Source organism: Schistocerca piceifrons, chromosome X, assembly GCF_021461385.2.
Source record: "Schistocerca piceifrons isolate TAMUIC-IGC-003096 chromosome X, iqSchPice1.1, whole genome shotgun sequence".
Classification (NCBI taxonomy): Eukaryota; Metazoa; Arthropoda; class Insecta; order Orthoptera; family Acrididae; genus Schistocerca; species Schistocerca piceifrons.
The window spans coordinates 488,035,482-488,051,829 of record NC_060149.1 but is presented as its reverse complement, the minus strand read 5'-3'; the positions used below and the strand labels follow the sequence as shown (position 1 = coordinate 488,051,829).

At 37.7% G+C, this 16,348-nt stretch overlaps 1 protein-coding gene across 1 annotated transcript in view; it reads left to right on the top strand.

Moving 5' to 3' along the window:
* LOC124721509 overlaps nt 1–12,188 on the top strand; it is a 105,767-nt gene extending 93,579 nt beyond the window's left edge. Inside the window, exons 2-3 of the mRNA XM_047246526.1 lie at nt 6,803–6,921; nt 10,693–12,188. Coding sequence (XP_047102482.1) covers nt 6,804–6,921; nt 10,693–11,081 — 507 coding nt within the window. The 5' untranslated portion in view covers nt 6,803 and the 3' untranslated portion in view covers nt 11,082–12,188. The remainder of the gene's footprint in view (nt 1–6,802; nt 6,922–10,692) is intronic.
* The last annotated feature ends 4,160 nt before the right edge of the window (nt 12,189–16,348 follow it).

Below are 16,348 nucleotides of genomic sequence, written 5' to 3'. Positions count from 1 at the left end.
TCTCAAACTACTCTGGCATAGGTGCAATGTGTGCGCAATGATGAGCTCAAGTTTTCATTTGTGTGTACAGAGGAACCGGGTAACAGTTTTAGGCTTCCTTAGGCATCCACTCACCCAAGTGTACAGAAAAAATTCATACCTCGGTGCGATGAAAGTTCTTAGCCAGTGCAACAAATGACTCACATTCACAAGCCTATCAAAATAAAAATTGTATTTAAATTTACTGAAATCTCATTGCTATCGATGTAATATTTCAGCCAGCCATTGCTGGAGAGCAGTAAGAGGCTGGTTGGTTTATAGATAAATTGTGGGAATCTTTCGATGTTTCTGCTGTCGGCCAGTAACCTCAAAAGGTTCTTCTTTTTTGAGAGTATTTCTCGTATTCATATCACAGTACTTTTCGTGTCTATAAAACATTTATCCTGACTTGAGTCGCCGGCCGAAGTGGCCGTGCGGTTAAAGGCGCTGCAGTCTGGAACCGCAAGATCGCTACGGTCGCAGGTTCGAATCCTGCCTCGGGCATGGATGTTTGTGATGTCCTTAGGTTAGTTAGGTTTAACTAGTTCTAAGTTCTAGGGGACTAATGACCTCAGCAGTTGAGTCCCATAGTGCTCAGAGCCATTTGAACCTGACTTGAGTCACTTTGTGTGCAGTCAACACATACAGCGGCACGTATGCTAATCACGGATATAATCAATAACGTGTGTCCACGGATGTTGTGGCCCGGTCCAGTGTTTGGTGGCACGTGAACCCAGGCGACAACCTGCAGTATAAAAGCGGTTACCATAGGCCACAACGAATGGGCAGCCCCCAACGACTGCAGATAGCCGGTGTTGCACAGTTATGTTTTCACATATTACGCACTGTCTTCAGGGGTTCGGTAACGTATCTACATCTACATTTATTCTCCGCAAGTCACTCAATGGTGTGTGGCGGAGGGCACTTTACGTGCCACTGACCTTACCTCCCTTTCCTGTTCCAGTCGCATATGGTTCGCGGGAAGAACGACTGCCGGAAAGCCTCCGTGCACTCTCTCTCTAATATCTCTAATTTTACATTCGTGATGATCTCGGGAGGTGTAAGTAGGGGGAAGCAATATATTCGATACCTCATCTAGAAACGCACCCTCTCGAAACCTGGACAGCAAGCTACACTGCGATGCAGAGCGCCTCTCTTGCAGAGTCTGCTACTTGAGTTTGCTAAACACTCCGTAACGCTGTCACGCTTACCAAATAACCTTGTGACGAAACGCGCCGCTCTTCTTTGGATCTTCTCTGTCTCCTCTGTCAACCCGACCTGGTACGGATCCCACACTGATGAGCAACACTCAAGTATAGGTCGAACGAGTGTTTTGTAAGCCACGTCCTTTGTTGATGGACTACATTTTCTAAGGACTCTCCCAATGAATCTCAACCTGGCACCCGCCTTACCAACAATTAATTTTATATGATCATTCCACTTCAAATCGTTCCGCACGCATACTCCCAGATATTTTACAGAAGTAACTGCTACCAGTGTTTGTTCCGCTATCATATAATCATACAATAAAGGATCCTTCTTTCTATGTATTCGCAATACATTACATTTGTCTATGTTAGGGGTCAGTTGCCACTTCCTGCACTAAGTGCCTATCCGCTGCAGATTTTCCTGCATTTCGCTGCAATTTTCTAATGCTGCAACTTCTCTGTATACTACGTATTATATGGCCCATAAGTTTTTCGAAGTAGAATGTCTATTTGAATTGCTCACATAGTTAGCTTTAATTCTTCAAAGCAAGGATAATATTTTTAGCTTACATACAAACGTAAGAGCTTAAGCCTGGGGTAATACATTTCGTAGCAACATGAAATCCTTGTCTACTTTTTGTTACAAAAAAAAGATCTAAAACATCATTATTAGAAATTAAGCAATAAAACATTTAATATTTTGATTGCATTGGTGTCCACAGCCAAAACAGTTTCTTTGAACAACATTAATTGGCCACACTGGCCGCCGTTAATGAAATCTAAATACGGAATCTTTTTAGTTTGTATTCTCTCCTGTTCAGTTTAGGGCTTTTAACCATTGTCGAATGAATGTATCGTAGGTATAACCCATCAAAGGAACGTACTTGGATTACAGTTAATTAGTCACTTCATTAGAGTTTAGAGGGTTGGCTGGACTTCAACAATATGACATACGACAGATTGTTTGAACATCTGTGACATAGCACACCAGTTACAGCCTATGCAATATGCATAACATCTGTCCCTGTACTCGAAAACGGCTATGTGCAGTAATGGAGAATCCAAAATAAAATGATAGTTCAATCCATCTAATGATAGCTAGTACGGCGAAACTTGCCATTCATTATCGATAAACATTCAAAGCTGCCTTAAACGAAATAAATTTCCCTTTATTTCAATTGTCCATAAACCACTCATTTAAGAACACTTTTGTCGTGAATTTGGGTTAACCCAAATATGTTTACCTACTTGCATCCCAGAATATACATAGCACAAAACCCCAAAACGTACTTCAATGAACATTACATGATACATAGAGCAACACTTTCTGCTCTAATAATGGCTTGCTACTGCGTCACATGTCAAGCTATACACATTTCAGGCAAGGCACCAGTGTGAACTGATGCATGTACTGAAGTTGCATGTCTACATACAGAAAGTATAATTAATTGGATAAATCACTTAGGTGCCGATTTAGTCCCAAGTAACAGAACCGACGCTTGGGAGCCACAACTGTAAAATTTCCATACGGGACATATCATAATGTAGGGGTTTGCTTGAGCCGCCATGACTGCAAGTTTTGTATACAGTACGTAGGCCAATCACAGTAGCGAAAACTGACACAGATACAAACTGTACGAGGGGCAACGCTAGAAAAGCGGCGCCCAAATGACAAGTCGCTTGTGTACAGAAATGTTTTCGGACTGGTCCTGCTACCATCATGGGTCTCAACAAAGCATAATGGCAAAGTGGAAGCATCGCATTGCTTTTGTGCCAACGCAGACTTTATTGAAAAGTGTGCCATTGAATTCCTATTATATCCACTGTTTCTCAGATTAGGGACTGTAATATATGCTTGTTGCATATAGAGCTGTAATATGTTATTTGTGAAAGCAAAACCCGAAAAAACGAAGTATTTAAATTGAAATCTGCCCTTCAGAATTATTCCTTTCACGTGGTTTTGTGCAGTTCAGTGTTGAGGATTTCCTTCCAGCGTAAAATGTTGGTAGCATTGAGAAACAGTGTGGTTGGAATAACTCGCAGGTCACACCCATCTAAAAGAAGAGTATCAAAAGTGGTAGGCAAAATCAAATTTCCAACATAATGATGTCCATATGTTGGAATGTATTCTAAACTCAAACATAATGAGGTATCTCACTCAGAATGATTTCCTCCATGCCAACCAGCATGTGTAACATAAATGTCGTGTGAAATGTTACACCTGACACACACTTTCTCATTTCACATACCCAAAATCAAAGATCAACATAACAGAGTGGGTACAGCTCTTGTTGACTTACGAAAACCTTTTAATACTCTACCATACCAATATTCTTATTAAAAACACGATTATGTTGGGCATCAAACAAAATTTGTGACTGAATTGAAGATTTTTGAGTAGGGGGGGGGGGGGGGCGGATGCAGTATCCTGTAATTAGCAGCTGTATATTTAACTTAAGGTGTGCCCTCATGGAGGTAAGTTTGGATCTTTAAAATCCATGTTGTACATTAATGACATAGCAGCCACTGTTAATAGGAAACTCAGATTTTTTTACAGATAATTCTGTTACCTATAATGAAATACTTTTTGAAAAAATGCGCAAATATTCAGTCAAATCTTCATAAAATTTCAAAAGTGGTTTAAAAAAAGGCTACTTGCTTTATGTGTATATAAAATGCAAAACTGCTCCTTACATGAAATTCAAAAACACAGTACTCTGCCTATGATAGGAAGTTATGGTAGGAATCTTTCAATTCACAGAAATATCGGGGTGTAGAAATTTGTGCAGATATGACGATGTGGTTTCAACTGTAGTTACAGCAGGTGACAGTTCCATAGGTAGGATAATGGCAAAATGCAGTCAGTCTGCAAAGGAGATTCCTTAAAAACACTCCTGTCCCTTGCTAAAATACTGCTGAAGTGTGTGGGTCCCATATCTAACAAGGGAGTTAACAAAGAAGGCAAGCTCAAATAGGCACAGATTTGTTTCACCCGCAGCAATCATAGAAAACCTGAATTGGCAGATACTTAAAGATAGATGTCAACAACCCCCACAAAAATTCTAATTCAGAAGTTAAAAGAACCAGTATTAAGGAGGAATCTAAGAATGTGCTTGTAGGACCACAAAGACATGAAAAATACAGCAGGCATGGAGTCACTGAAGCATTCATTTATCCCACACTCAGTATTCAAATCCTTGTTGATATTCTTGCAGTTCTTGTTCGTAATTTCTAGTGTGAACAATTTTGGGTAAAATGACGTATAATGTCAAGTAGTCAGCCACGTCCTCCATAATTGTTCCGATATGACTTAGCAGCCATTTGGTGAAGTGGGTGGATTATCACTATTCCACTCTTTGCTCACTTTTACTTTATCATCTTCTTTCTTTAATAATCCAAATGTCAAAAATGGGTTTATGTAGGTTTTGAACATTGGCATGCTTCCATACTTGTACTGCTACTTTGTACTCATAGTTTTTCGGTTACCTAATTGCATGGTAAATTTATTGTAACTTTGTGGTGTAATCTTTTCTAGTAGTTTTTAGTTTTTTAGACTAGGATCAAACTTACATGTTCTGTTGAGTCTTCAGTTGAATAATTTGAAGAAGTCTGACACAATTTTAGCATTGTCTTGATCGTTATGTGCTATCATCACTGTTTCATTTTTCGTCATAAGTGTAAGTGAAATACAGTTATGCTGATTGTATTTAAACATTCTAACATAGTTTGCTTTACGCTGATTTAATGTATTTATTCTGCAATACAGAAAGTGCTAACATTTACTGGGTACTTTATTACTGGAATTTAATTGAAATTGATGTCAGCATGAAGAAACAGCAAATGAAAGTGTTAGCTTAGCAACAGCCCAGAGTGCATGTAAATTCACCCCTTCCATGCACCACCTTTACCAAATGAAAGTTCTTTCCACTAATAATTGTGTTCACTGTCCAGAATAACATCAATATAGTTTGGCTAGCTTCAATTAATTTAGCACATTCCAGTATCAAAAGTATAATTCTGCATTTCACTGTTTACACCTTTGAATGGATATTGGGTGAGTATTCATCTGCACTGCTTTAAGTTGATAAAATTTGCAAACACTTTTGAGGTGGTTGTCATAAGTTTTTCCAGTATAGTATCATATTATATTGTAAGCAAACCATTGTTTTGGCTGTGGTTATATTAGCCTCCTTCTGCGTCTACTGGCGTGTTTTAGCTGTGCAGAGTCACTTACATTTTGTTATTACTGTTCAGTGAACATGACATTATTTGTACATCACAATTTTAAAATATTGTTGTTACAATTGATCTACTAAGGTAGGAGTGGGAACTTCATTGTAATAAGTTACTACGGTGAAGGAAGTGGGGAACTGCTGTTACTTATTTCTTCTTAGATTGTCTGCCATGATTGGTGATGTGGACTCCTGTTTTCCTCCTCCAGGACACAGGCAGTGAGGTGGCAGTTACTTGCTGGTAGTGCTCCCATCTCATGTTGCTGGTGTGGCCTGATGGATTCTGAGGGCTGGCAGCGAAACTAGTGCAACCCTGAGTCCATCCTCTATTCGTGTTAGGGTATTTCAGTATTTAGATGGCTTCCCTCATCTTGCATTTTACCAAAACCGTTTGCTTGACAAGTACACTGGCTTTGTTAAATTGTATTTCCTTGCCACAGTTTTGTTGGTAGTTAGCCAGTGCAGATTTGCTGTGTTGCCCTAGATGAATGTAGCACTCATGTTCCCATATGTGCATTACTATTGGCCTGCGAATTTCACCAATGTGTACTTCTTCTCACTGGCATTCTAACTTTTACACACCTACAGTTTAAAGAGTCTACGTTGTCTTGGTGGAGCCTAGCACTTTCTGGATCTTGTGGCTGTTGCAGAAGACAGGCTGAATCCAGCAAAGGTGTTTACCAATCCAGTCAGAGACAAGCTTCACACCGGGTAACGTGCTTCCGTCTATAGTTTGTCAATTTCTTGTCTATCGTGCTGTTGTTTGTTCCTTGCATGGCTATGTGGATCAGTTTATGGCTGTAACCATTGGCGAAGAATGTTGTACACAGCCTTTTGAGCTCATGAGCATCACTTCGGCACTGTGTGTGGATAGCCAAAGTTTGGAGAAATGAGTTGCTCTGCTCTGTGGTGGTTGGATTTTGCGTGCGGATACCTGTCTATGTGTAGACTTCTGATCTACTCTGTGTCGTCATGTGTGCTCCATTATTCTATATACTTAAATTACTAAGAAAGGCATCGTGCCATTCCTTTGAGGTGACTTCTTGATTCCTTGCGCATGCAGTTTCCTCTTTACCTTACAGACTAACAAATCCTCTTTCTTATGACATCTGACTGAATGGATTAAGTACAACAAATCTAAATATATAAATAAATGTTTTATAGTTCTGCATTTATTATATGTACTCTGTAACTTAGTTCTTCATGCAGGGACTGTTGGGTGAACAAGTAAGGGTTCCTCTATTCCTTCATTCCCAGCATGTCCTGTGTGAACTAATCAAGTTACAGTTCATGTATTAAAAAAATGTATAACTCCTATATTAAAAACATTTTCTTCACTTTCAGGATGGTGGGATCATTTTCTATTCAGCAAGTGCTGGTAGACCAGGTGCAGGTGCTAAGCAAGCAGTCAGATCAATTGCTGAAGACAATGGCAACTTCATCACCACCTTCTAAACGACCTGGTAAAAAATGAAGACCAGTTGTTAATTTAAAATTGTGAAATTCCAAAAATTTCTAAGTTAAAGTGCAGAAATTATATTTTAGAAGACAAAAACACTGCATTTCCATACAGATTTAACAGTTGAGTAATTTATTGGTAACAACAGTTAAAGTCCCATACCTACCACTTCTTTTCCTAAAATGTACTGAACAATCCTCTGTTAAAGTGTCACGTATGCAGAATAAAGGAATACTTGATCCAGTCGACAATAGGTAGTGTGGCAGCATGTTACCATCCACAAAAAAACATTCTGGTAGAAACTAGATAGGCTTGAAGTGTGACACAAGTGAAATATAACATCCCTTCTTTGGTTTTTTGGCAACACCTGTTGATGTAATGGCACTTGAATATTCCATAAAAATGGCGTTTTCACTACTCTCTGCCTAGTAAAAGATGAAGCAACTATTTCATTTGAATTGGAATATATAGCCATTTTCTTTAGGAACATTGCAGAGTAATTTCCTCACCATTCTCTTAGCTTGACAGCTGGGTGTCCAAGCAACACACCTACTACGCAACAATGTTTTTGATAGAAATCAAAGTAAATCACATCCTTTAGTAACTATGTTAACTCATCCTCACTTAGTAACTCATTACTAGCAGCTTCATTGGTAAGCCCACCCAAGTGGAATGGCTATAAAGTGATGAAGCTTCTGAATTTCTTCAAGAGATTAGAAGACAAGTTATTCAGAATTTCAGAACTCGCTCAACTCACTCTTAGAGTTTGTATGCCAGTTTTTATTATTGATGTAGAAATAAATACCACGGAATGGCATTGCTGTTCTAATAAGATTGAGAAAGTTCAAAGAAGGGTAGCTCATTTTGCATTACTGTGAAATAGGGGAGAGTGTGCCACTGACATAATACATGAATTGGAATGGCAATAATTAAAACAAAAGCATTTTTCATTGCAGAATGATCTCATGAAATTTCAGTCAGAAACTTTCTCCTCCAATTCAGAGAATATTTTTTTGGCACACACCTACATGGGGAGAAATGATAATCATAATAAACTGAGAGATATCAGAGGTGGCACAGAAAGATGTAAGTGCTTGTTTTTCCCATGTGCTGTATGAGAGTGGCACACATTTAATTGTGAATTACAGAGTAATCATGTAGCTGCAGATTCATAATGCTCATAAATTTTGTTCCCATCACTATTAAAGACCCTGTATTGCAGTCAAATCAGTTGCATGATATAGGGGTTAGGCAAAATTGTGGAAACACCAACAGAAATGCATGCTTGAACACAAATGCAGATGCCAGTGAAGCCTGCAGGTTTCTCTGTTGTACTAGACTATGAACAGCAACTATGCAATGTCCTCAGGACATCAAAGGAGATCACAGCTGCAAAATGGCTGCAAAATCAAATTCCACCCTCCAAAACCCTCAGACTACCAAAACAGCATAAAGTGAACTCCATAATCAGGGAAATGTGGAATTTCAAAACCACTTACAAATGATGCAAAAGCTCATAACAGGAAAAAGTGGTGACAGAGACATAAAACTTGGACTATGGAGTTATGAAGGAAAGTCATTTGGCCAGATGAGTCTTGTTTCATACAATTCCTAGCTTCTGGCAGAGGCTATGTCCCAAGACTCAAACATGGAGAGTGTTTGGCTATGATTTTGGCACCCATATCATTGTATTCCAAGGTTCTAATTGTTATTTTGCAAGCTTTATCTGACAATTTTGGCTGATCAGGTCCATCCCGTGGTACAATGTTTGGTCCTCAATGGTGAAGCTGTGTTCCAAGGTGACTGAGCACCTATTCACACAGCAGACTAGTTTTGTGAGTGTGGAGATGGATACACATCTCCTCTGCACCCCCAGTCCCAAGATTTCAATACTGTTGAACCTTTGTGGTCTGCTTTGGAGGGAAGGCCACATGATAGCTATCCATCGATCATAGTTGTGTGAACATGCCACTATTTTTGCAGGAAGATGATGACCCTAACAACCATACTGGACCTCTGTTTATCCACTCTGAGATGGCTGGAAACTGGTTTGAATGGAAACGGTTTTTGTACATTGTATTAGGCATGGTAATGTGTTATACAAAAGTATTGTGGCTTTGGAGGCCACTTGTTGACTTACTGCCTGTTGGCTTCTGTCTCCGGTTCTTTGGCCAATTTTTGTGTGACAATTTCCCTGATGTTTCCCTAGCACAAGTTGGTGTCATTGTCAGAACTGCTGCACAAGAATCTGTGTACCATTACATTGTTACTGTGTGTTATAGTGAGAGAGAGGTGTTTGTTGTCACCTTTTTTTAATTAACCCCTGCTCAGAGTTCTCTAATTTTTGTAGTAGCATTAAAAAGGTGTGCTTTGACTGCCTTTTTTAAGCCCTAAGAGGTGGTAGATATTGTGTGTTAAGATTGTACAATAATGTCTGTAGGTAATTCTTGTGATCTATGGATATTAATTCAACTGAGGAAATGATGTATAGTGAAGTCAAGTTAATCAAATCGGTCTGTTAGCCCTAGGAAATTAACTGATAGGGACAACCACTCTGTAAAGTATACTGTTCAAATCAGTCGTCATACACTCTTTTCATTGCTTTGAAATTGCAATCATTAGTGGCAGAATGGTCATGACTGTTCGTAGAGCATTATAATGCCACCAAAAAGCTATTGAAAGCAAGAATAAATACAATGTCACTTAGTGATACAAAGAACAGCAGCATTGGTTTGTGGTGCATTGGAAGAAAGCATATTTATAAACAAATCACAGGATTAAGTTTGGTGTTATGGTATGGTGCTCATTTCTTGTGGAGGGTTGGGCCATTACATTTAACCTATGGCAGAATGAATAGAAATGATGCAAAAACACATTTGACAGTAGCACACTTCTTGCGAAGGGGCAACAGCTTGAAGAAAAGGTTTCCTTGTATCAGCAAATCAATGCTGCTGTCCACAAAGTATGTCCCACTGCACCATGAAATTTCTAGACTGACCTCATTGATGCCTTGATTACAGCTGTCAGGCATCTCTTACATCAAATATAGCAACTGTTGTGTGTTAGATATATTTTCCCAACAATCTGGCAACAAGTACTCTAAAAGCTTTGGGAAGAAGGGAAGCAAAATCCACATCCTTTGCGTCAAACTTAAAAGGGAAATTTTTCCCTGAAGATGAAATACTGTAATAGTAGCAAGAGGAGATAAACATTGTTAGTTTTGTGGCTGGAGTCCCTGATACCAACAGGAGGTGGTGCCTGGAAGCTTTATTGGTGATTCTGTATACACCTTCTAAAATTTCAAAATTTTTATATCCCATCATCTTATGAAAATATAGTTACAGGATTCTGAAAACTCGTACTTGAACAAACCTCAGTACGTATCATTGTGTTGCCTGAAATTTTTCATTACTTAAATTCTTTATGTATGTATGTATGTATGTATGTATGTATATTTAATATATTTATTAATAAGTTTGTTCATAAATAACTCACCTGCTACCAGTCAAGATTTTCTTTATTTTATTTTTCGTACGACATGTTTCAGGAAATGATTCCCATTTTCATGTGCGTCGTGCAAAAAATAAAATAAATAAAATCGTGACTGGTAGCAGATCAGTTATTTATAAACAAACATATTGATTTCAGTGTTGCAGGCTTTCAGAACCATTTATAATGGATCAAATCGGTGTATATTTATTACTTTTATCTGATAGAGATTTGGTTACCCCATATTTACCATTTGACTGATAGACTTCTAATTTTTTTTCTCCAGGACTTCAGAGTGGAAAACGAGATACTTTCACCCGCAGTAGTTCTTTCATCCGTCTAAAGCAGTTTCCTGCATACTTGTGCACAAGAAGCTGTGATGCTTTCCCCAATGTGCTTTTGTTCCTTAGCACTGCACTTACATTTATTCAGGGCTATACACAACAGCTTTCCGTGCTTTACAAGAAGTATGGAATTTCAGTATCGTTATGTGGTGCCCTGATTGTCTTACTGGGTCAAGTTATTGGGTGTTGTATGGGTCTTGTTCTGGGCAACAAGCCACCTGGCTTAATTTTCTTACTGTGTTGCATTATTTTCATAGCTGTAATAGGTTACCAGATCTGTTTGCAGACAAAAGTTGTGAGAATAAGGCACAGGAAATTGAAAACACATTGATGTGCAAATAAGCAAATGCTTGAATTCTGTATGAATTGTCATGTGTATAGAACAAATAAATATATCATAAATTACGTATCAGTGAGAGTAATTAGTGAAAAAAATGTATAGCTGTTCGTATATTGAGTGTATTCTCATTCTAGAAATGAGTAATATGTAAATCATAATGTTTTGAATATATTTGACTGTGTTGACGTGATAGCTCCAGGAATTTCCCTGAAGAAACTAGACTGTTGCAAAAATGGTAACTTCATAATTTTAAATACTGGCACTTAAAAAGTGATTAGGTTAGAATACCACAAATGAGGTGCCCAAAGTGCCTTAATATAAAATAAGTGTTGCTGTGCATATATAAATATGTGTTTGTGTGTGTGTGTGTGTGTGTCCTTTTTTTTCATAAAATATGCTGGTTTGTGTGTAGCAGGTTTGTTTATTGTGGATTGTGAAGCAAATGATGATGCACTTGGTATGAGTGCCGAAATTCCCCTATTAAGACTGAATTATCATAGTTGCTATTTTCTCATACCTCTGCAATAGTACTTAACCATCTGACATGTACAGAATATTATCTATGTATCCAGCATTACTGGTAAAATATTTCAAAATCTTGCCATTAAAATATCATTTGTATATTGATCACTGTCAGTACTTGTCTCGCATTTTACTAAATTGTACTGTAGATGATACAACAAACTCTGTACTTGGTAATTGGTCTGAGAAATTTATTTACTGTATGCAGTGAAAAAACTGTTAAATATAGATTACAAATAAAAGTATTTCAGAGGTGAAAAAAGGTTCGTAAACTTTTTCGTTTGAAAGTGTCAAATAACATGTGCAATACAGGCTATTGTTGAGGAATTGTGATGTCAGCAATATAATTTAGTTACCACTGTGATTTATTAAATATTTTATTTGACGACCTGTATAACTGTGCCAAAGTGAAGTCTGAAGAAATTACTAAATTATGTAGCACTTTACTGCATGGTAAATGCCTTCACTTATTTAATTTCCTGAGAACTTTTACTTTGTACTTGCATGGAAAATTTGTACATAAAATTTTATGTGATGGTTTTTCATTAAATGACAAAATTGTTGGAACACTTGGAATAGTGTCAAATAAGTTTAATGAGTAGCATTCCCTTCTTCCTACTCTCTCCGTTTCCACACAATCCGTTTCCATGATAACTTTTAGTGTATCAGTCCACCAGTCTGGTGTGTACTCCTCCATAGTACGTGTTCTATAGATAAAATTCTTAAATTATTCTTCTGATTATCTGTCAGTACAGATATCTCACTATCCAGTCCTTATTCTTCAACTATTACCGTATTAGCCTTTAGCAATATAAAAGAACCAAATATATATGTGTTTTGCAAAAAATCAACAGCTGTAATTATTTTATTCTCTATCAGTTTCTGTACTGGCTACCATCTTGGCAGGAGATGATAATTTACATCAATTAGTCAAAAATAAGTCTTTGCCAAATATGGCAACATCAGGTATAACACGTGATGAATTAGTAAAACTGTTCCATTAAGTGTGTGGTGGTTATTTGATGCTGAGATAATGTGTGATCATGTTGTCACATTTAGTTTGTGTAATTCAACTACAACTGAAATTCAATTAAACAGTTACCATTTACTGGCTGTAGATAATGAGTTGAAGAAAGCCTAGCAAATATACACAGCAGTACTTCCATTTTGCACATAAGAACACAAGCTATTTCCTTATTTCTCTGAGTCTGTGGCTGTCAATGAAAAACAGTATTATAATAAAGTGGGATACTTTGTCAGATTTGACAAGGGATTGTCGTAAGCTGATGTACATGATTGCATTCTTGTGGTGTGCTATAGAAATGGCACAAAATCTAAAATGGAATAACTGAACACTGATTGATATCAGAATCTTTTTCAGTCAGAATGCTACCTGCAGAGTTTTTTTTTTTTAATCTTCTGATCTTCATTAGGTTACCTCTTCATCAAAGAAACACCACAGCTTGACAGCTTGCAAAAGCTAGATCACAGATATCACTGTTTTTACTCCTCTTCACATTGACTCTGTAGCAATATACAAGTTATGTTAATGTGTCATTAATTATGAAGAAAATTGTTTTCTTTCCAAAATATCTGAGCCACTTTTGAATATCTCCGGTATGTCTTCACATAGTAAAGTACAGTGTGTTAACTACTCCTTCACCAGTGTGTGTGGTACCCACTAATAAAATTCATACGTACTTTATATCATTCTATCCAACCATAGTGAATTGCAAATGGAGAAAGGTAAATGGCTGCTCCCTCTCCCTGTATCTGATGGCATGACACACTGTTCTCCCTTCATTAAACTCCACACTGCAGCAGTATTCTCTCCAGTGCATGTGTGGGTGTTGAGTCCAAGTCAAGAAGCAGTGCATCATTGAGACTAAAGTTAGTACCAGAAATACTTCGAATCATATCACCATTTTGGAATAAGATGGACAATTAGCTCCAAAGTGCTACTGGTACTTAAACTATTGTCATTCTGCCATTGAGATAAAATGTAATGGGGAATTTCTAGCCCCCCCTTTTATTGAGAAGTCAGCTGATACTAAAAATTTAGTGGCTAAGGGAGAAATGATATGATTGACTGGAGTACCAGCTTACAGAGCCTGTATAGAGAAGTGCAACTGTACATGAGTTGGTACAAACATTGTCACCTTGAGTCTTGCAAGCAAATATTTTTCCAGAGCCTATTACAGAGCGCTTCAACATAACCGCACCTTTTGGGTCTCGAAAGTGGTGACATGGTCTTGGTAGCATCAGGGAAACATCACATTCACGCTATACTTCATGTTACATACTAACATTGTGTAAGATATTAGCATAAGCCTCAGAATTTCATGCATGATGTGATTACATAATATGTTTCCCTTAAAAGATGGTACTAATTCACACACAGATATTAACAATATTTGAAACATGGGAAGAGAATTGGTGTGCATGCCCACATATGGCAAAAATTTTTGAAGTATCAATATATATATAAAATCTCAAGTAGTCTGAGTAATACTGTTGATGTGATATGTTGGAGGTAAAATATTGATATATTTGGTTTATGTGATTTTCCGAACACTTATACGTGGTGAAAAGTCTTTCAAACCCAACAACTGTCTTCTGTATAAGAAACAGGAAGTTATTACTAAAATTTGTTCTACAGGAGGTCTGTCAATGGTGACTGACACAGAAGCTTTGTCAAGTGGCTTGTTTTAAATTAAGCAAAATTATATTTTCATTTATTTAAAATTTAAAAAATTACAAAGTTTATTAATTATGCAAAACATATTAAAAAACACTCAATATATTAACTCCATTTGCAGACTGTGGGCCTCATCAGTATTGACCAACCGCCACGCCATTCTCCAAATGGTGTCACTGGATATGGTATGGAGGGGCATAAGTTCAGCACACCACTCTTGTGGGGCTGTTGTCAGTTTTTGTGACGTCGAGCCACTGGTCCTCATTTGCTATCAGGACGCTGAGTGCACCCTGTCACAGTCCTCCCACCAAGGGAAAATCCTTGGCAGTACTAGGAATGGAACCTGGATTCCCTGAATGGCAGTCAGCTGTGCTGGCCACTCACCTGTGGAGGCAGATGGAGTTTGTTTGTATACAAACAAAAAAAATATAAATTCATGTGGAAATTCCCCCCCTAATGCTGAAGATGTGCTAAGGGCTGTGTAACATTTGCTTACAAAGCTGAAGTCTGCAAACCCTTGACAGAAGGTGAATTTTCATAAAAATAAGGGCTATCTAATTTGTATACATATGTAGTGGTCTACACTAAAATTGAAACAACATTAATTTCAATGTTTGTGTGGCAGCCCATTTTGTAGAACCTTTCTATAAAGTACAAACGATCCTGTCGCCAGCCTTTGAAAATGCCATCTCAGCTGTGATGAAAGTGTGTGTGTGTCAGTAATGTTATCTTGTCAAAGCATAGTGCCATATACGTATGCTTGAGATTTTCTCACATCAGTGAAAGATGTTTGGTAATTGATGGCTGCAGGTATTGACACACAGACAGAATATTTCTCCTCAATCAAGATTTGCAGCACAGAACAAATGCACTTCAATTTGCTTGGCACCATGAGAGCATTATGATGTATCCATTTTGTTTGATGAATCTGTTGTGTTAATTTCAGTCTCTGACTCTGATGATGATACCTTTTCGACTGCACTGCAGTGAGATTTTTAAATCTAGGCAAGAGCTTTTGCAAATTTGAATCCAAATGTTTGGGTTGTTTAACCTTTGGTCCAAGGACTCGGAGCAAGTCAGTGTTTCAATTTTGAAAAGTATGCATTTGACAGGAGGAAACAATTTTGCACACCATCCTGCTATGTAAACTTTTGCAAAGGCTTTGCCTGACATTTCTCTTTTCAAACACTATGAATATTGCCAAAAAATGCTTCACTTCTGTAGAATTTTCTGCTTTCACAACATCCAGTGTGGCTTGTGATCCAGAGAGTGGATTTCCGATACAACCACAGACAGGTCCAGAACAAATTTGAAGGTTTCTCCTTGTAGAATTCCTCTCACATTCTGCTCATCTCAAATGACAGCTGGCATTTACTGACTTTAATGAATCATCTTTAATTTTCTCTTTGTGTCATCTTGTCCTGTATTTTGGATGGCAGCTTCTACCAGTAAATTTCCTGTATGAGCCGTATAAAAAAACATATTTAATTTTGCTAATACATTGTGCACATTTTTTGGAATATTCCATTGGTTCTACACTGACAGAACATGGTAGTTCAGATAATGTGTAGCAAGTGAATCAACTCAAATACACTAAGTGATACCAAATTGATAGTCCACCAATGAAATTATCAGTTGCATCCAAAATGCTTGGTGTGGTAATCAAATTTGAGGAAGAATTTGGAGGAATTCAGAAGTGTTTCTCATTTTTCAATAGCTGTTTAAGTTCATGCTTAATAATTCAGACTTCTGGACCATCAGACTGTTTACCAATATTCTTATTAGTAATTTGTTGAGTAATACAGCCTTTTTCCTGAGATAGCTAGAAGCAGCTATACTGACAGTTGACAAAGGCATGCCATCCTTGCAAGTGGAAGAAAAACGCCCCTTATGTGAAGCTGCAACTCCACACAGTGATACTGAAGAAGCGGGCGGATAAGTATAGTGCAGTCATCTTCTAAGTATTCTGCCGATAAAATGGCCTTTGGTTCAGCTTCTCAACAGCGTTTTCTATGTGATTATTTCAATTTAAGTTGTT